Source organism: Microplitis demolitor, chromosome 7 (genome assembly GCF_026212275.2).
Source record: "Microplitis demolitor isolate Queensland-Clemson2020A chromosome 7, iyMicDemo2.1a, whole genome shotgun sequence".
Classification (NCBI taxonomy): domain Eukaryota; kingdom Metazoa; phylum Arthropoda; class Insecta; order Hymenoptera; family Braconidae; genus Microplitis; species Microplitis demolitor.
The window spans coordinates 18,893,294-18,913,936 of record NC_068551.1 but is presented as its reverse complement, the minus strand read 5'-3'; the positions used below and the strand labels follow the sequence as shown (position 1 = coordinate 18,913,936).

Here is a 20,643-nt window from a genome sequence, read left to right as displayed (position 1 = left end):
TTAATCTAATTAATAATTGTCATTTATTTAAATCTTTTAAAGCTTCAGAGATCAACATTTTTTTAATAATAATAATTTACTAGATAATTTACACAGTAAATTCCATAGGATTAATTATTTAATCAGCACAACTCGAGTCAGAATCACATGTCGATGATAATTCATCAGTATCAGTACATTTTTCTTCATTACTTTCGTTAGCAATAAATCTGTAAGTTTAAAAAAAATTTTATTATTTTTCTTATGATAAAAATTTTAATTTATAAAATAAAAGCATAAATTTTACGCCCGTTTATTAATAAATTAGTAATTAATAAAAAATCATGCGATGTTGATTAATTGGTTGGTTAAAAGATCTAAATAAATATAAGTTTAATTAAACACGCAAGATAATTCTCGCCTTGATTGTCTTTAATTGCCAACAATTATTGAGTTTCTTCTAATAGCATCGATATGTTGATTCGCATGTTTGTCTTGGATACATTTAGGTCTTTTACACTTTTTTTTTACACACTCAAGTGGGCAGCACTCTTCGCTAGTCGATCTAGATTAAATTTATTTTAAATCGGAAAACTCATTTCTTTATACTAATTGCATAATTTTATCCTTAATCCCATAGTGTAATTTAATAAAATATATCTCAAAGTATATAACAATAATTTACAAGTATTATTTATTATTAAATTACATACTTTGAAGATGGACAATAAATTAAATAAAATTACATACTTGTCGAGGATCCAATTATCAGTAGTGTCCTTGAGGAAAGCAAGAGCTTGGCAAAAATCCCGACCTACGTTTCGCAAGTGATTAGTGTCCAAGTGTAATCCAGCTAGAGGCCCTTGGTCACATCCACAGAAACTACTTTCCATTGTGTAACTTCTGGAATAAATAATTTATCAATTGATTAAAGTACAGACAATTAATTTATTAACACTAATTTATATTCTTATCCGCTATTGTGATAATTAAAAAAAAATTAACTTTTTAATTTTAGTAGTCAAAATAATCCAGCCCCAACCGCTTTGAAAATTACAGCTGCTTAATTTCAAAATTTAGCGCACTAACTTTTTTTTAAAAAACAAATTTGAAATTTATAAAAATTATCTCTGCTGAATTTTGAAATTTCGCGGCTGATTATCTAAATTTTTTTTTTACAAATTTATCCCATAAAAATTTAAAAAATCTGAATAAATATTTAAAAAAATTAGACTTGACATCAAAATAATAATTTAATATCACGAAAGTAATTAATGGAATAATTAAAATTTAATTAATGAGAAAATTAATAATAATTTTTAAATAAATACTTTTATTAATTAAAAATCTACGGCTAGTAGTTGACAACTTTACTCGTTTTTTTTTTTTTTTCAGTACTGAGTACTAATTTTTACATAAAGATGTCAAAAATTAAATTACAAGGGATTCATATTTATGAGCGATTATTGTATAAAAAGTACGAATATGTCCTAGGGGGCAACGAGCAGCAGATCAAGCCGATGGAATTCTTGATATATGACGTAAAATAATAAATATTGATACAATTAAATCTATAAAACAAAAATAAAGTAAAAAAAAAGTAAAATACCATAAGCCCTCACCTGGCTACGCCGAGCTGGCGCCATATGGCGACCCTGGCAGTGGATTCTTTGCTCCTCTCGACCTTGAATGAACACAGAGGCAGTGCAAAAGCAGGCGATGTTTTCTGCATGAGTCTTGGAAGCATCTAAAATAACAAAACCATTAAGTATTTTATTTAAAGTAATTTAATTAAATATATTATTATCCAGTAAATGTAAAAATGTTTGTCGATAAACAACCAACAATTAAAAGTATCGCGAATAGTAATATTGCAAGTGAAATAATAGCGTGCTGATAAAATAATAATTACCAAATAGTGGTCAGGCTGATCAGGTTTCTCGCGGTCAGCTGCGCTCCATGAACCCGACCTTGAGCAACCAAAAAGAAATACATTTTTCCTGCGGGAGTGTCCATGGTAATCAACGAACACATGAGGTGGACGGTGTAACACCCTGCTGCAATACTCCATAAGACCTTTTGTATGGTATATTACAGGGTGTAATACACGGCTTGGATTACTCCAACGTCGGTTAAGATCCTCGTTAGTTAGTCCATACCGGTTGCTAAGTTAAAAATATAATTTTATTCATTTTTATTTATCTCTAGATGCTTCCAAGCGATTTAACTATTGCGCTTTCAGTTTTATCTTGTACAGATATAAATAACAATATTTTTATGTAAGAAAATCCGCGCACTCAGTTCGGAGTAAATGCAGAGCAGATTAATTTTTATTTATTTAATTCCTGGATTTAAATTCACTCCATGGGAAATTTATTTTCCACCATACCTACGCAGAAAGTCTAAATTTCTGCCTTGTTTAGAGGGATGAAAGTCATTCTGTTCTTTTATAAATAATAAAAATTACCGCATGCGTCATTATTCCCAGTCAAAAATTTAAGCTTTCAAATTTCCCGCCGCGTAATTATACACACGGATTGAAATATCCTACTTTTCTCCCTTGGTATATAATTTACTATTTTTTATACATGTTTTTTTCTAAAAATAGCGCATGCGCTAATTTTTACCATTTGATTTCTTGTAAGAACGACTTTCTTTTCTTCAAACAGGGCGGGAATTTAAATTTCCAGTACAGATATAATGAAAATTATTAATTTTCACCCGATCCACGTGTTTGCTTAGGTCTTATTTTTCTCCCTAGGTGTGTAATATACTATTAAAATAAAAACTGGAGGGAAATTCAAATAAAATTCGCTGAAAAAAAATCCGGTATGTTCAGTGATTTTTTTACTCCAAATTTCCAAGTGTTGAAGTGAATCGGGATTAAAATAAAATCCATATTTACTCCCAATTTTTTAAAGTGCATTATTATTATTATTATTAACAATAATAATAATAATAATAGTAATGATAGTTTTAATTATTAAATCATTCAACGGATCACTGAAACATCATTTAAGGATTCAGTCACAGTTAGAGAGACGTTTCCGGCGGCCGGAAGTCGTGCTCAAAGGAAATGATCTTCCTGCGCGGCATAGCAATATAGTTATATATGTAAGATTTAAAATATATATTTCAAGGTAAGTATTGCTCAAGCTGTAGATATATTTGTATTTTATTTATTTAAACTGATGAGAGTCCAACAGTCAACACAGCCCACAGTGCCAAACTAAATTATCTTTTCAGCCCAAGACAGTCCAGTAATTGTCAGGATCTATTGCCATGTTCGTTAAATATATACCTTGGGATTTATATCATTACTGTTGATGTAACATTACACGTGATAGATGCCAATCATAAATAATATTCACACGCACCGTGATGACGAGATACCAGACGATAGAAGACATGTATATATAGTATACACACAAATATATTCTCCAAGTCTACTGGTATATTTTATATGTATTTGTATTTGTATAGATGTGTAATAGCTAATGTAGAGAGATACTACCTGAAATTGACGAACTAATGGTCTAAAGAATAAGGGAATAAAACGTTGAAGAGTCGAGTGGAAAATTGATTTAGCTGCTGGCGAGTTGAAATTGCACCATGAAGTAGAGTCAATGCTCTCAGTACTTGGCTATGTTCAATCCAACCAAGGCTTTTTGCCGTTTTATATATGTATATGTATATATTTCTTTGAGTATACTTAATCTCAGCAACTCACGGTTTAGTTGTAAGCCGGTAGATAGACGGAGGATTTTAATGCCAAAGGATATTCGTGTTAGAGAAATAATTTTTTCAAAGGAAAAGTAATTTTAGCAATAATAGCCCAACATGCTTCGATACCAGTACTACGAGTTACAACTTAAACTTCACAGGGAAGTGTACAAGTTGCTTTTTTGTATACTGGAAAAATTAATGATAATAAATTTAATGGTTTATTTTTGTTGCAGAGAAGACCTGGGAAAAAATACAAGACCGGTGTGGTGTAATAGTTCAAAAGATTAAAGACTGAGAGAGATCTTCGTGTAAGTGCTGTTGGATGTCAATGACTTTAATGTAAGAAACCTTGACCGCCAACTTATTCTTTCTCTGGTTGTTGGTTGTTTGTACTCGAGTCGTGCTGGAGTACAAAGCACTGCCCGGTGGATTGGATCGCTTTGTTCGTCCTGAAGAAATGAATTGCGATTTAAGACTAAAGATACCTTTGGTGTTTAAGTAAAAAATAAATAGCATAATGTAATAGAATTACTTAAATTTTTTTAGCTATGAAATTAGCTTCAATGGCTTTGTCTTATTGAGGAAGAGAATTAACCGTGAGATTTTATTTATTTATTTTTTATTTTAAATTAAAATATGTGTAAGAGTGATCGGTGTGCGCAGATCGAGATAAGGATGCTAAAAATAAGCCTTTGAATAAAATGTTGTATAGGATATATGTGGTGGATGTATATAAATATGTATGTGATGGCTGTGGCTTTATTAGACTTAAAACTAGCCTTAGGACATGGAGAATACTTTGCGTGAAGAGTATTGAGAATTTTTATTCATTTTATTTTTAATTCTTGTGTTGCTTCTTCTCACTTTGCCTGACACAAGTCACGGAAAATAGAAGAATACGATAATAATAATAAATTTTTAAAATAATAATAACGTCACTAAAGCCCTCTAGTGTTATAATGAAGGGGTATGTGACTTTGCGTGTGTTGGAGGATTTTAAATTATACTTTTAAGATTTACACGTGCAGCGAGCTACAAAACTATTTTATTTAATTAAAAAATTTTTTTTTATTTCACGGCCATGCTAAAAAATTTAATAAAAATAAGCTCTTAAATTTGAGACAATTTTGAATTGGTAATTTTTTTAATTTTTAAAAAATTAGAGAAGAAAAATTAAAAATCTCCAGACCTCTTTTGGAAAAGTTCTTATAAAAATTCAAAAAAAGTTTTTTTTTTGAATATCTTGTCATAAAAATTTTTAATTCAAATTATTTTTACTGAAATAATTAAGAAAAATTTTTTTTAAAAATTCTTAGTTAAAAATTAATTTTTACTTTTTAATAAAAATTTGAAAATAAATTTAAATTTAAAAAAAAGTTGATAATTATTTAAAAATAAAACTATTTTTGAAATTGTTTATGATTTTTTGTGAGTTGTTATGACGTCAAAATTAGTTAGTTATGCCAGCATTGACAAGGATACAAAGTGGCTTGGACACGGGGTTCATTAGGAGAGTTACCACTCGCTAGTTTCTCAGAATGATAAGAAAAAAAAAGGGATATAAATAAATATATGTATAATATTAATACCTGCCCTTTATATAAAAGTGTCTAGTAAAAAAAATAAACGTCTCAAAATATACGATACATAAATGATCGAATAAATTAACGGATAATTTACAGGTTCGGTATATTAAAATTCTATATATACAAGCACGCCGGTCCCTATTATATACTTTCCGATGATAAACGACCAAAAAAATCTGGAGCTGAGCGTTGAAATACGATCTCGTGAATGATCATTTTAATGACCCATAGAGTCTATGGATTTTTTTATTTTAAAATAAATAAAATAAAATAAAATAAAATAACTTGCGACGCGCAAAAGCTGGACGACCTTCGAATATAAACATATTCCTTATAAATCCCTTTGACTTGACAATTTTTTAAAAATAACAAACAATATAAATAATCATTTTTTCCGCCGCTAAAAATAATATAAATATGCATCAATAAAATGCCGTTACATAATATTTTTTTCGTCATAAATTGAATTAAATATGAGGACCACTGATGCGCATTTTAGGTGTAAAAAATAAAAAAACAAGAAGAATGTCGATCCCGGTACGAGGGTAAGCCCTTGTGGTCTCGTTCCAGTCCGTGGCGGATCGCGGACTAGAATCGAGACCTCCAGAGTGGTGGCGGTTCGTACATGGCGATCCCCCTGGTATCCTGAAATAGACCTCGAGTTGCCGGCATTTCTTTCTCCTCAGCTTCCCTCTTTTTTCTTCTTATTCTTCTTCTCATCTTCATTTTCTTCATCTCCTTGACTTACTACTACTATAAAAACCTTTCGTTTTTTCATCCTCATTCTCTACTCAGCAGCACAAAACATCCAACCATAGTCAAATCCTTTGGTAACGTGAACAGCTCTTGTTTTTGCTTTGAGCAAAAAGGATTCACTGGATCGCAAAAAAGCTGAGGCAGAATAAATAAAGTAAATAAATAAAAAAAAAAAAAAAAAGAAGAAGAAATAGTTGAGGGAAAAAATATAGTGGATGCTGGACGGTGAAAAGTGGCTTCCAGCCAGTGATCCAGCGCCTGGAGCTGGATACCAAAGATGAAACGAGAAGAATAAGTAAAGAGGATATACTACGAGAACTCTCCTGTAGTTAATGTAAGAAGAGACTGAGAAATGAGCTGAAGGCGAATAATGCAGCAGCAACGTACGGCAACAGCACAGTAGACCCCAGGTAATACTGAGAGAGAAATAAAGGATGAGACGATTGATGCGAAGGAGGATCGCTTGTTTAGTTCTCTTTACTTATTATACCGGGTTGAGGGTTTACTGCAAGAAAAGAAGAAGAAGAAGAAGAAGAAGAAGAAGAGGTAGTAGAGGAAGAAGAGGGCCCTGGACATGCGAGTAAAGACACCGGAGAGCCTCGAGCGAGCAACGTTTATACCTCTGCTACATGACTTGTACCCAAGTTATACTTCCATTCGATCTCTGATGGCTTATCGCAGCGATCTTCATGCGCTTACATTCCCACGGGATCGCCACCACCAAGTTACTTACAAACTCCAATACTATACACAGCACATCTAGTAGATGATCCGTCTTGCCGTGGCCTTGTGAATAGAACTCCGCTTTTATTTATTGTCCGACTTGATGCGTAACTTCTTTATCCCATCACCGGCTAAAAATAAACTTTCATTTTATTTAATAAAATAAAATAAAGTTAACTGGAGTAACTAAAAATAAACTTACGATTCCTGTTTAAGAGTAAATCTCGATAAATTCCTGGTAACGAGACGGATTTCGTTGTATCCAGGTAAATATATCACCTGTGTTTTATTGTTATTTTTTCTCGCTCAGCCATAAAATATCTTGGACGCGTCGAGTGTGTCGACTTGATTAGTTTTACTTTGAAAGGTTTTTTTTTTATTTTAAACTCTGGTAAAGTCTCTGGCAGACCGAAGAGATAAGAATTTTGAATCCGTGGTCAGGATGTCTGGTCAGGGCACCGTGTCTCAGATTATTTAGAGTCTGGAGTGTCTGCAGATGTCTCAAGTGAGTCCAGCTTTTAAATCTTTTATCATCTCTCCTCGACTTGGACCCGAACTGAGCAGCCAGATAGCGAATCGTCTGTTGGCATTTGGATTCTTCTCGATTCTCGTCTAGTGTTTGGTTTGGAGTTACTCAGTCTCTGAAATGGATATATAGGTGTCGGTTGTTGTATAGTGTGTCGGCGGTCTGTCGGTCTCCTTTCAGTGAATCATCTTCAACAACGATCCCCCTCCATGGCATACCCATCGTCAGAAGACTCTTAAGGGAGCTCACGAGGCTGCGCGAGGCCAGTTCGAGAACGCGACCCTAACACTGACATCCGGTTTTTTTAAAACGTAACGTGTAACGGAAGCAATAATATAATACGCGAGCAACATGAAAATTGTACTGTTGCTACTCATCACAACGTTCATTGCCTCAGGTAATATTTATTTTATTACTATACCAGATACTTGATCACACATCATATTAATTAACAACAATTATTATTCGTACTCCATTTTTTAAAATTAATTTACTTGATTAGTTCAACAGCCCAATAATATCTGACCACTTGCTCGTCAAACTAAAAACTTCCCACGGTTATTTATTTGAAAATAACAAATTAAGGCGGTCAGAGATCGGTACACATTCACACCAGGCCGATAATTAAATCAATGAATATTAAAATACCAGGGATTTATCTGGTAATTGATCTACCGACTCTGCGGTAGACAATCGGTTGCATCTTGTTGCACATATTATTACGTACACAACACAACACAGTACATGTCTCAAGGTCTGCAGGTCATTTACCACCTGCGACTACACCGTCTTCAGTCTCCATAAAAATATACATTATTATTATTTCCATTGCTTGGAAACAAAAACCCATATGAAAAATTATCGTCATTATTTTCTAAAAGATTTTTTTGTTTTTATTTAATCATCGATGATTTACGAGCCAATTTATACAACAACTTAATCAACGAGTTCAATGAACTGTATATTAAATGATTAAATATTTTTTATAAAAAATATAACTGGTTAAAATTTAGCATGATTAACGGTAAGAAATTTATTTCCTGGAATTTATCATTTAATTATTAATTCAAAATTATTTATCACGTACATTTGTCTATATATTTTATTTAACGGATACGGTGTGATGTTAGCGGCTCGGAAGCGATTGAAAGAAACGTGCCGAGACGAAATGGAACCTTTATATATATATATATATATTGAAACGCAACATGTGCATACCTTCACCCACACCTAGCCAAACATTCCACGTGCGTTTAAAATATGTATATATATATAACTATAAAATATTATGCATTATGCATAAGTTATTAAGGTCCTCAATGAATTCTTTAACGGGCCAGAATATTGATCAGCATAAAAATTTTTTTACTCCATTCATTCATTTATTTAATTATAATAAATTATTTTAAATATTTCTATCGCTTTAGCATTTGAAAAAAACCCCATTTTTTTTTTTCACTTTATACATTTTTAAAAAATATGGTAATTATTGTAGGCCAGAGGATAACGACAATCCAGCTTGATGGAGTGCAATATTTCGTGTCGAGAATGAACCCATACAGCCCGGAGTTAAATTACTTCCTGGCTTATCAGTATTGTCGTTCGCTGGGCCTTCAATTGGCGTCTTTTGAAACTAAAGAAAAAGCCGATACCATGACGCAGTATTTGAAAAACGCCGGTTACACTAAATACGATTTCTGGACGTCGGGTAATAAATTAGGAACTGATATGTTCCTTTGGATGAGCACAGGATTGCCATTTAATGCGACGTTTGATTACATGCTGAGACGTTCTGGTAACCGCGCTGTTGACGTACCGCCCGGTACTGAACCCCAAAGGGTAGCACGTGAAAGGTAATTTAATTAAATTTGATTAAATTTTTCGGTAATTATTAATTAAATTGCTATTTCAGTGGAGATAGTGGGAGCTCGGATGGTTGTGTCGCGATGGTGGCACCAACACTAGCCTGGGATTCCCAGGACTGCACTCACGTTAAGGATTTCATTTGCGAGCAGACACGGTGTTATTATTACAACTATGGAAGCATACCGGTTTCGGCAACTCAGGGGTAAGAGGTGAGACATTTAATCACGTTACATGAAAAGTCGCGCGCCTCTTCATCTTATTATACATATAGTTATTAATAGTCATAATAATTAATGGGGCACAAGTACCACTTAAGTTCTTGAGTAGTGTTATCACTTTTATTATTTAATTTATATTTACACTTATACTTTATCGTTAATTACATTTATTTAGTATATTAACTGGATTATTATTTTTATTATTTAATATAGGTCTTTAAAATAATTATTTATGGTATTTAAATTAAAGTAGTTTGAAGCTTTTGAATAATTACAGGGGTGCGCACTTTTCATCGACGTTTAACTAATAACAAAAAAACTAACACTGCTTTTTTTTATATTATTTTTGTAGTTTTATTAACAAACTAACTCATTAATTAACAACAGGGAAAAGGGGACAAAATGGCTTGTCTAAAAAATTTGTTAAAAAATTTTAGGCGGCCCAATTTGCCCAGAGATTCACTTCGCTACCTCGATTTTAAAAAATTAACTGGTCCATTTTACCCCTTTTCCTTGCAAGTAAATTTAAAAATATATATTTAAATAATTGTTGATAAGGTAATTATATAAAAGTCGGGCTTTTAGTAAAATTTTTCGTGGTGATTTTTACTGACTCCCCCAGTAAAAATTTAAAAAAATTTTTGAAAATTTGGAAATAAAAAAAAAGTTGAGTCATAAAATTTATAAGAATAAAAAATGAGAGCTCTATTTTTTATACGGTTACCATAAATAATTTATTGTTAGTTTTGCTAACGATAATAAGTAATACCATTGTCTGAATATTTGCGACGGCATTTATTGCTGGTGCATTTGTTACAGAAATCGTAGACCATACGCGACGACAACGACGACAACGGTATTGCCAGAGACTGACAGTAACGACGATAATGCGGACAAATTGGAGACCGAAACAACAGACGTGGATAATATTAATGTAGAAGAGGAGCACGAGCATCCAGCTGAAGAGCATCAGACAGAAATATACGAAAACAATAGCAGTGACAATAACAATAACAATAAAAATCATGAGAGTAATGATAATGACGGCAATAAACAAGAAGAAATTGAAGAAAGTTCAGATTCACCAGACACATTCACCCAACCCGAAGACCCAGTAGTGGGTCGGCTAATGAGCGCCATCTCCTCTGACCCTTTGACGAAATCTCAATCAAGTGAGGACGTTATCAAAGAGCAGCGCAGCAGAACCGAGGATATTCCCGACATAACGAGTTTATTTACTGGAAACCCGGCTATTAAATCACGCACTGACACCGTGTTCGCTGGACTGGAGACTCACGAAATCAGATCACTTCAACGTGCGAGTCAGCAGTCGCCGACTTACGACAAGGCCGCAAGTCAACCAGAGAACTCGCTCGAGGAGTCCAAGACCATTGGCCCGTACGACAGCGATCAAGATTACGCGAACGACGCTCCAGATCACAGCCCCACCAGCGGAGACACGTCCAAGGACCAAGAGGAAGACTCAAGCACTATTTTGCCTGATGCCGAGCCAGCTTATAGGTACAACATCAAAGTCCGCTCCAACGGAAAAGTATTAGACCCTCCGTCCAAGTAATCCACCAATTAAGTTATTATTTTTTAAGTCCTAGTATTTTATACAAACTTCCTCCGTTTTTTTTATCGAAGCAAAATTTATCGAGTAATTAATTAACTAAATAATAATAATAAATAATAGAGTCGTGAGGGATAATAGTGCGGCATTAATAAGATCAACTTCTCGACTCAATTAAATTCGTAATTAGTTTATAGACATAAGGCAATAAAAATTATTATTATTATTACTATTATTGAAATGTAATGATAATACTGATCAAAATATGGCATCAGAGGACTTGAGAAAGCTTGTAGCTTCTTAGGTGATGGGCCAAGGGACGTCCGCTGATGCCATGTTCGACAATTTGTACTGATAGCTGAATACGAGTGCAAGACGAAACGTTGTGCGAATTTTAATACATGTTTAATCAATAATACTTATTGTCGCTTAGTGCACAATGTCCGCTACAATGTTTGCGTCATCCAGTCGTATTCATAATTAGAGATTAATTAAATTCAATGTAACAATTTAAACGAGTTAATTTGTTTTTTTTTTTTTTTTTTTTTTTTATATGTATGCCATTGATATTGTAATACCAGAGCGAGAATGAAGAGCTATTTCGAATGATTGGTCTTTTATTTATTTTTTTTTAATAATAAATACTATTCAAATAACACTTACCACCCGTTAACGACGCCCTCTATGTTAAGCATGGGAACTATCTTGAAGATGTAATCATCCCGAAGACTTTTGGCGTAAGTACTGTCTGCAAGAAGAGCTTCCAGTGTACCGTGAATTACCCAAGACGAATTACTTTCTCCAGGATGGACCCGCGATGTTAAAAATATTATTTTCCTTTTCTGCAATCCATAGAATCGTTTAATTTAGTAATTTTACAAGCTATTGTAGGTAATAGTACTCACACTAATTGGATTTTGAGTCGACTCTGGAGAAGTTATGGTCAACAAGGGGCACTCATTATTATTTAGAGTATTGCAGAGTATCTCTGCTGAAAAATGTACAGACTCTTTTTCCAGGCGCGACCATCTCCAGATGTGGGTCATCAACTGACTGTATGTGTACGGGAAATGGTACGCCAGGTAGCAAATGTCGTATGAATGAGGAAAGGTAACGTTGAAAGAAGTGGTGAGGTAATTTTTACCCCGACAAGGTCTCCGATAGCAGTTTCTGTAGTAACAGATATCGCTGCCAGTTCTCACCCAGCCTGGTCTGCCCAGTTGGGCCTCGGTAACACTGAAGAGAATTGGCTTCATGCCGAAGTTGAACTGCGAGTTTGCCTTCTCGCAGTTTACGATATTAAAAGTGTAAGGAATGTTTGCTTCCATGTTTGATACTTGGAAATAAAACCACTGGTGTCTCGACCCGCTGTTGACATCCGGGGTCAGGATTAAGTCGTACTCTTGAGGGCCTATCTGTGGTACTTGACATCAGTATTGACAAATCTTATTCAATAGACATTAATTTTAAAAATATTTTACCTGAATGACTTTCCGTAAGTTTCCGCTCTCGAATCTCGATTCGAATAACAAACTCTTGGTTTCGATGCAACGGCTACCAGTATGTGATTCATCAGAATTTCCCAAAACCAGTCTGTCGAGTCTCTCAGAAGATGACGACGCAGAGGTTCCGCCAGCAGTTTGGCAAGTCATCGTAAGGGCGTCCAGGTCAAAAATTACTTCCTGCGTATGCAGGTTCGGTCGAAGTCCACGCTCGACACTACTCAGTAGCTTTGCTCGGCAAACTTTTCTGTCTTTGTCATTAAGCGGCTCGGGATTCCCACGACAACAACCGCCTATTAGATCAGGATACGCCACCTTTACAAAAGATATTACGCTTCTTACTCTACTGGCACAGATACAATAAATTGTTTTTTCTAGTGCGTTCTGTGGGATGTCGTCCAAGAGTCGTAGCTTTCTCAGATACGGCAATGCTTCAACATCTGTAATTTGTGTACAAACACCTGTCCAATTATTTGAATCAGATTTAACGTCGCTCAATAATTGTTTGCGTTTTGTTTCTTTGCTCATTACAGACTCGACAATACTGTCTTCTAAATTTGATTGGCTCTCCATCATTAATTGCGTTTCTAGATTACCCAGTTCTCGAAAGAGAACACTGTACCTTTAAAAAATACAATAATTTATATTATTATGACTAATAATAATAAATAATATATTTATTTACCCAAGAAGATCTTCAGTAGTTCGCTGAGATGTGATGACACTCGCAAAATATTGACCTTCGTCAGCATTATTAACATCATTAAAGTGTTTAAATTTATTTTTACCAATATTCAAAGCACAGTGGTCGCCACTGTAATCATCATCATTATCGTCATCATCATCATCATCATCATCAACAGAATCCGCGTCACTGCAAACTCTTCCTGCCGAATTAACACTATTTGCCTGTTTACACAAAAATAAAATAATAAATTATATAAAATTAATTGGATTGATTACAAAAAATGATACTACCTGACTTTCAACGTCACTGCAACTGTCGACGCTGTTGGCCCTCTTCCCATTACCATTTGGTAAATTAAATCTATATTAAATATCAGACATTTGAATAAATAATTAAATGAGATGTTGCATGCATCAAATAGATTTTTTGATACATTTATATTTTTATTAATATCATACTTAGCTGGTGACATTTCAGGCACCGGCAAATCCCTCTTTTCTAAACACTGACTTATGATTCCGCACACGCGGGAAAGCAGAAAGTCGTAGGGTTTTGTTTCGGGACAATTGCTGCAGAAACGGTACAGCAGCTGGAGGCCATTGTTTGCTTTTAGCGCTCGTCGTCCGGATTCTGTGACAAATATATGGGGCACAAGTACCATTTATGGTCGCTGCTCTACTTTTGGACACTTGATACTTTATTTTAATTAATGATAAAGTATAAAATAAAATATCCATTGCAAGTCTAATAAAAGTATCTTTTTACATTTTTAAAATTAATTGCCAGCGCCTTTTAAAAATTATTTCATTTTAATTTTTCAAGTGTCCAAAACTGGTCCACGGTACCTCTACCCTATACACGGAGAAATTCCTGTTTGAAATGCTATGATGTCATAGTAAAACTGGACCATGTTGCCCACCTGACGGAAATTTAAAAAAAAAACTCATGAGGAGAATTATTTAATAAATTTTATTCGTTAATTGTGAGTAAGACTGGGCCTGGATGAATAATTACTCTTTTGTTTCTGGATAGTGTTCAGGTATGGGGTAAGAGAACCCAATTTTGAATAATTTTTAAATAAAAAAGAGTAAAAAGTAAAACAAAAGGAATCTCTTTTTATATTTATTTTGTTTTAAGTCCAGGTTTAGTTTAAGCTGTAGAGTATTTTATCAAAAAACTCTCCGTGTATGGCCGTAGTAATTTTTCCGTGGTTTTAAATTTCTGCAGGTGGTCACCGTAGCATTTGAAAAAACAATAATTTCTCCGTGTATAATTGAAACCTTTTTGTTATAATAATATTGTTTGTTTAAATTATGAACATAATGGCGGTGGATTAAAATTTAGTGGTGACAATAACTGGTTCTACAGAGTTGAGTCAGCGTATAATGTTTTTAGTCAAGGGCAAAAAATAAAATACAAGACAAAGATCAAAACGTTTCATTGTCAGAAATAAAATGAAGATACTTTTAAGCTCAGTGGTTAATGTTAAATATGTATGTATATATATATTTTTTGTATTACGTATTATATGGAAGAATATAAAGGTATAGAGTTTTTGATACGGCTAACAAAGGTATCATGAATTATTCATGACACCATCTAGCTCGAAACATACAGCGTACAGTTGGTTTGATGCATCTAACGCGTGGAGATAAAATAAAAATGATAATAAGAATATTAAAACCAAAATTTTTGGCCACACCCTCGTAACACGATGACGGAATATTATTTTTATATGAAAATATAATTTATTAACGGAGTTGTCAATCGAATGCTTACTTACTTATCAAACACAAGTGGTGGAGGGTACAGAGACCATAGTTGGCAATTTTTTGTCTCAACTGTCCGTCCCATCTGTCCCAACGTTCAAAAACACGCATCAACATGTGCACCATATTTCCTTTAATGAACTTGGCACAGCAGAGTCCTTGAAAAATTTCAATTTTTTTTTTAATTACAAATTTATTTATAGATCATTGATTATAAATAATTACGATTGCTTGTAAAATGTTTTAGACACTCCAATAAAACTTTTAACTTGAGGTGAGGCGAGTATCCGATGCAGACAAAAGTTTTTTCAAAACTCGAGGCTATTCCGTCTTTCACAAGAATTTGAACAGCGGAAGCTTAAAATAATTAATTATTTATTCGAGTTTTCATTATTGATCATCGATTTTCTATGTAAAGTTCTTACTATTTTTAGCGAGACTTTTTAGGATAAGAAGAAGCGGCAAAAGTAATCGAGCGTCGTTATAATTATTTTTTAACAATGAATTAAACACTTTGGTGACATTTAAAAGTCTTACTTTTATTTGAAATTTTTGATCCTTCTGAGCAATCTGAAATAATTATTTTCATTAATTATAAATCTCATTAATTTATTATTTAATTTGACAAATTAATAAAAATTAACCTGACTTAATATCCACAGTATTTCATATATTAATATTTCTGTCATAGTATTGTCAGCTCGTTGGGAATTTATTAATAATTTCAAAAATACTTGCGTACCGCCAAATTGTATTAGTTGAGCAATTGTTGTTCGACTCGCACTTTCTATAAAATATAATTATAATAATAATATTTATAAAAATAATCTACTTTATTTAATAGATAATAAAAAAAATAATAAATCTTACTCGAGTGCTTATTTTTGGCTCCTTTTAATTTCACCTTGGATTGTCGAGGTGCTATACATTCATGCAATATTCCAGTAATATTACAACACACTCCATTATCTTTACAAGCCTATAGAAAAATAAAAAAAAAAAAAAAAATGAAAAATGATTTCAATTTAAGTGATTAAATAAAACCAAAAAGGAGTTACAAATTACCAAAATAAATAACTTTTTATACCTCCAGCAAGACGATAAATATTTCGATAACGTTGTACTCTTTGCTCCACATCGTTTCCAGAGTGCGTTCTCGAACTTTTCGATCTGGATCAATAACAATAAATCTTATTATCCAATTACTGTTATTTATTGACTAATAAAATTCGAAAATTAAAAATAAACTGAAAAATTTCAAGACTTTTGTTTGTTTTTTTTTTCTTTACAATATTTAAATTATTTTTTACTCAAACGATTATCACAAGAATTATTGGACCCTTGCCAACAAAATCTTTAGCACGATCGCCGTGTCACCATCAACTGGGTTCCAAATAATTTACGTAAGCTTAGTAAATTTTCAAAATTTTATTAGTGTTTTTTTTATTTCTTTACTTTATTTTGGTATATATAAATTTTTGCCTGCTGTCAGCGGGTATTAAATGACAGGAATTTTAAAAAATAAATAAAAATTACCTGAGGATGTAATGCGAGTGTAAAGTTTTGCCAGTAGACTCTTTATAGTCTCGTAATTCTCTTGATGTTTTGGTAAACATTGTCGTAGTTTTTCGACCAATGTTTCATTCATTGTGTCTTCAACATTTTTGTTGACTGACATGCTTCTAAAAAACAAAAAAAATAAAAGTTGAAAATATAATTATTTATTTGCGGTTATAAAGTTTTTTCAGTAATTAAAATCTAGATGAACATAAAAATATATAATAAAATAAATCACGTGAATAGTATGACATTTAGTTAATGGGGCTCTATAAAATACGGCAATTAATCGTTTGAACTTGGCAAACCACCAAAGGGTGAACCTGTCACTTACAGAAACCCGAGTTGTTCCGTTTATAAAATAAATTCGAATGTCAATGTCCCTTTTATTTTATTTAACTCAAATTTTGCTATTCAGATTTAAATTTATATCAACTATTTTATGTAATAAATTTTAAAAAAAATCATTTTTTAAATTTTTGAATATTGCCGCGAAAAAAAAATTATTTAAAAAAATCAGACACACATATCAGATTTAAATTTTATTTTTCAAAATTTTGTACATATATTTATATTATTAGATCTATTAAGATCTATGTGGATCTTAGATCTTAGAAAATTTTTTTAAATTTTTAAATATTGCCGCGAAAAATAAATTTTATCTAAAGAGATCTAACACCGGATTTGAAGTCTAATATTTCAAATTTTCTAGATATATTGACATTACTAGATCTATTAAGATCTATATAGATCTTAGATCTCAAAATTTTTTAGTAAACTTTCAAAATTCAAATTAAAAATTCTTGAAACCAAAGGTCTGAGGTCTAAGGATTTCTCTGTACATTTAAATTATCCCGCGTACGTAATGATATTTAAATAATTGATATAAATCTGTGTAATTTAAAATAACAAATTTACAACTAATGAAAAAATGAAATTACATGTGATCATTGGAAGATAATAAGTTATTCAATTTATCCTCAGGCCACTGGTTCTCCTTGTCACTGACTCTCGATTTTTTCATGGTCAATAAAAACTTTTACCCCAATATTAAGTACTCGTAAGTATTTATTTTTTTAATTCAAACTGAAATAATAATTTACAAAAAAAAAAAAAAAAAAAAAAAAAATCACGTTTGTTTAATTAAAATGTTGAAATTTTTTTTAATTGAGTATGAAGGCATAAAAAAACGTGTTAATGTTAAATTGTATTTTTTAAAAACACTTTTATGAATGCGACGGTACTCGGTTTTAGTAATACTATAAATATAAATATAAGAATAATAAATATGTATATGTAAATTTAAGATATATATTTTCTTATTCGTATTGCGATTTAACGTCAATCTAAAAATATATTCGCGGAACCACCTTGCAATAATGTGGGTTAAAGGAACGTATGGAAATAGTTTTGTAATTACTTAATTCACTATTTCATAATTTATATATTTATTTTTAATATAAAATATAAAAAAAGTCACTAAAAAAAAAAAAAAATTAACGAAACATAAATCCAATTTATAGTGTTTTGATATTTGAACAATAATTATTGTTTGTTTAAAAATTTTTCACAAAAACAAGAAACGAAACGCGTCCACCGACTTTTCGAGTCGGTTTGACGTTTTCTTCAGCCAAAACTATGTTTAAATCCCCAAGTGCACACGCGGGTTCGCTATTAATAAACATGCTCGTTTTCGAAACCGTCTCTCACGATTCTCTAATTTCTCATTTTTTTTTTTTTGTTTTTCATTTTTTTTAGTTTGCCATGTGTATAATTATTATTTCTGGTACATATGAGATCTAAGAATCTAAAGACATTGAACCCGGTAATAACATTCGCTGACATTTATTTTCCCTGGAAGTTTATTTAGTCGTAAACAAAATTTTTTTTTTTTTTTTTTTTTTAAATAATTATTAAATATTATGAATGCCAAATTTTGTTATGATAGGATCTTGATTTAAGTTTATTTTAAATCATGTCAAATTATTATCATGTTCGCCAAAATGTAAGTGTATTAATATACATGACTTTGATATATTTTTCATTTTATACTAAAAAAAAAAATTATAATTAATTGATATATTTAATCAGCCAAAATAAAATGTATTACAAAATTTCAAAATTTGTTAAAAAAAAAAAATTAATGTATTAATTTAATAAAAATTATTAAATTAATTGGTGTAAAAAAAAAATTAAATGAATAACTTACTCAGACATAAATTCAAAAGTGACAGTACAATTGTCAGACATTCACTTGACACGATTAAAACAAAAAATAAATTTGTTTAGATGTATACAAGAGCGAAGAAAATATCGCGTGACTGTCGTGTCAAGCGATTACAGAAACAGACCGAATTTATTCACCCTCAAGTACGAGTTGCAATATACAGGTACAATAATATTTTATCCAAACTCGTGTTCGTAATAATCGAAGCCATTGACTGCTGATATAGCGGCACTTGTTGATAAACATGAGTCTGAATCTATTGATGACACCCAACACTTTACTTATTTTACAATTATTATAAATTAATGATGTAAATTATTTTAACAATATAAAATATATACAGGAAAATGTAAACTTACGTAGCAAAAAAGAATCGACTCCAGCTACCGCAATATACACAGTCCAAGTATTGATTCCATCACCTAACGCGGTATCATTTGAACTTTCAATTAAATCTTTCACTCCTTTTCTGCAAAAATTAATTCTTAATAACTTAATTAATTAATTAATTGGTTAATTAAACTTACTTACCCTTTTTGCCGCCAATTTACTACAATTCAAAATAAATATTCAAATTTTTTATGTTGATAGTTCAAATTATCAGAATAATTATTCAAATTTTGGCGGGAAAAAATTAAATTTTTGGAATTAAAATTTGAATAATTTAAACTAGGGTTGAATATTGAATTTAGTTGAAATTTATTAGAAAATAGATAATAAAAACGATATGGTGTCGAACCGGGTGCAATGCCGAGAAACGAATAAACTTAAGCCGTCACGGCATTCTGCGTTTAGCGCTCTTTTATAACAACAATCAAACAATATATATGTATATATGTATATATATATAATAGTAATATATGAATGTGTCTGGTGGTATAGGTCCATTGCACAGTGTAACTTTTCGAGACACGAAAGTTATTCGTACCGTTACGAGCTTATCGTGATTTAAATTCGGGGTACGTTGCCCTTAATTTAAACTCAAACTGCATTAAACACTGCAATGCCATTACGCTGAATAATTTAGAGAATAATTACTTAATACAATTAGTCAACAATAATTTGTAGCTTAATTTCAGTTACATTTAAATAAATATTTGAAAATTCAAATTTATCTTTTAAAAGTTCAATGTCTGGCGCGAAGATAAAATTTTATATTATTTTTTTCCAGTGAATTGCAAACTTGGATGATAAAAAAAATCATCAAAATTGTGAAAAAAAATTTATTTGAACTGAAACTCGAAATTTAAAAAGAAAATTACGAACTTTAAATTTTTTATGAAAAATTTCAATGACAGGAAATTAAAATTTTCAAATTTTGAAGAACAAAAAAATTTATTGCGTTGCAATATATGAGACGATTCGAGTGTAACTATTTATGGACAAATACTGATAGCAGTTTTTGATTAATTAGTATAAGCCAAAGGTTATATAGAGATTAAAAAAGAGTAAATAGAATTCATAAATATATATTTGAATATTTACGACATAAGAAAGACAAAAAAGATTTTACAAAAAATACACATACTGCTTTTGTGTTGTTTGAACAGTTCATTATTGACACAAAAAGATGTCAATTTAAAAAAGTAAAATTTACTCAGTGCCACTGTCCAAACAACACTTTTAAAATGTAACTTTAACATAGTGTTAATTCATTAAAATAACACAAATAATCTGTTAAATTTACCGTAGTCACTTAAGCTGAGCTTCAAGAGCTCAAAAGTTTATCAATAATGAAATTTTGAACTCGGAGCCTGAAAAAGGCGGGAAGTTTGGGGTTGGTCTTAGGCTCAACTGTTTTTCAAATTTTTGAGTGTTATTTTTACTCAAATGAATAACAATTTGTGTAAAAAGTTTTAACACAGTTTAGTGTTAATTTTCCCAAAATTTTTTGCTGCGCAGCTCAATAATTATTTAGTTAAATTACTCGATTTGTCTCGAGTTTAA

The 20,643-nt window shown here is 31.6% G+C and overlaps 2 protein-coding genes across 12 annotated transcripts; one reads left to right on the top strand and one right to left on the bottom strand.

The window, feature by feature from the left end:
* Nucleotides 1-4: 4 nt before the first annotated feature.
* LOC103575707 (cytosolic carboxypeptidase 1) lies at nt 5-19,074 on the bottom strand. Of its 9 annotated transcripts, XM_008555616.2 has the most exons (20): nt 19,056-19,074; nt 18,679-18,952; nt 16,449-16,594; nt 16,000-16,082; nt 15,783-15,891; nt 15,557-15,699; nt 15,338-15,482; nt 15,138-15,269; nt 14,927-15,070; nt 13,602-13,773; nt 13,434-13,503; nt 13,141-13,364; nt 12,435-13,077; nt 11,859-12,368; nt 11,617-11,795; nt 1,892-2,144; nt 1,602-1,726; nt 730-882; nt 401-544; nt 121-209 (listed from the first exon to the last, which is right to left on the bottom strand). In XM_008555616.2, the coding sequence occupies exons 2-19, from the start codon at nt 18,717-18,719 to the stop codon at nt 412-414; spliced, it is 3,405 nt and encodes a 1,134-aa protein (XP_008553838.1). In that variant the 5' UTR covers nt 18,720-18,952; nt 19,056-19,074; the 3' UTR covers nt 121-209; nt 401-411. The 9 variants fall into 9 exon arrangements, 7 of the variants coding, with proteins under 7 accessions (XP_008553846.1, XP_008553838.1, XP_053596623.1 ...); XM_053740648.1 differs by lacking the exon at nt 19,056-19,074 and having other exon boundaries at nt 18,679-19,050; XM_008555589.2 differs by lacking the exons at nt 18,679-18,952; nt 19,056-19,074 and adding an exon at nt 17,411-17,513.
* On the top strand, nt 7,548-11,562 carry LOC103575697 (conserved oligomeric Golgi complex subunit 8). 3 transcript variants are annotated; one of them, XM_008555577.3, is made up of 4 exons: nt 7,548-7,693; nt 8,792-9,149; nt 9,209-9,364; nt 10,200-11,562. In XM_008555577.3, the coding sequence occupies exons 1-4, from the start codon at nt 7,648-7,650 to the stop codon at nt 10,954-10,956; spliced, it is 1,317 nt and encodes a 438-aa protein (XP_008553799.1). In that variant the 5' UTR covers nt 7,548-7,647; the 3' UTR covers nt 10,957-11,562. The 3 variants fall into 3 exon arrangements, with proteins under 3 accessions (XP_008553799.1, XP_014298745.1, XP_014298741.1); XM_014443259.2 differs by having other exon boundaries at nt 9,209-9,371; nt 10,200-10,378; XM_014443255.2 differs by lacking the exons at nt 7,548-7,693; nt 8,792-9,149 and having other exon boundaries at nt 9,251-9,371.
* Nucleotides 19,075-20,643: the final 1,569 nt, after the last annotated feature.

What these genes read in the sequence shown, in the direction of transcription:
- LOC103575707 (XM_008555589.2), bottom strand. Translation starts at nt 17,493, where the DNA reads ATGAAAAAATCGAGAGTCAGTGACAAGGAGAACCAGTGGCCTGAGGAT. An exon ending in CCACCACTTGTGTTTGATAA is followed by an intron (nt 13,774 to 14,926) that starts GTAAGTAAGCAT and finishes TATTTGTCACAG; the next exon opens with AATCCGGACGACGAGCGCTA. An exon ending in CGCCAGCTCGGCGTAGCCAG is followed by an intron (nt 883 to 1,601) that starts GTGAGGGCTTAT and finishes TATTTATTCCAG; the next exon opens with AAGTTACACAATGGAAAGTA.
- LOC103575697 (XM_008555577.3), top strand. Translation starts at nt 7,648, where the DNA reads ATGAAAATTGTACTGTTGCTACTCATCACAACGTTCATTGCCTCAG. An exon ending in CACAACGTTCATTGCCTCAG is followed by an intron (nt 7,694 to 8,791) that starts GTAATATTTATT and finishes TAATTATTGTAG; the next exon opens with GCCAGAGGATAACGACAATC. An exon ending in CCGGTTTCGGCAACTCAGGG is followed by an intron (nt 9,365 to 10,199) that starts GTAAGAGGTGAG and finishes CATTTGTTACAG; the next exon opens with AAATCGTAGACCATACGCGA.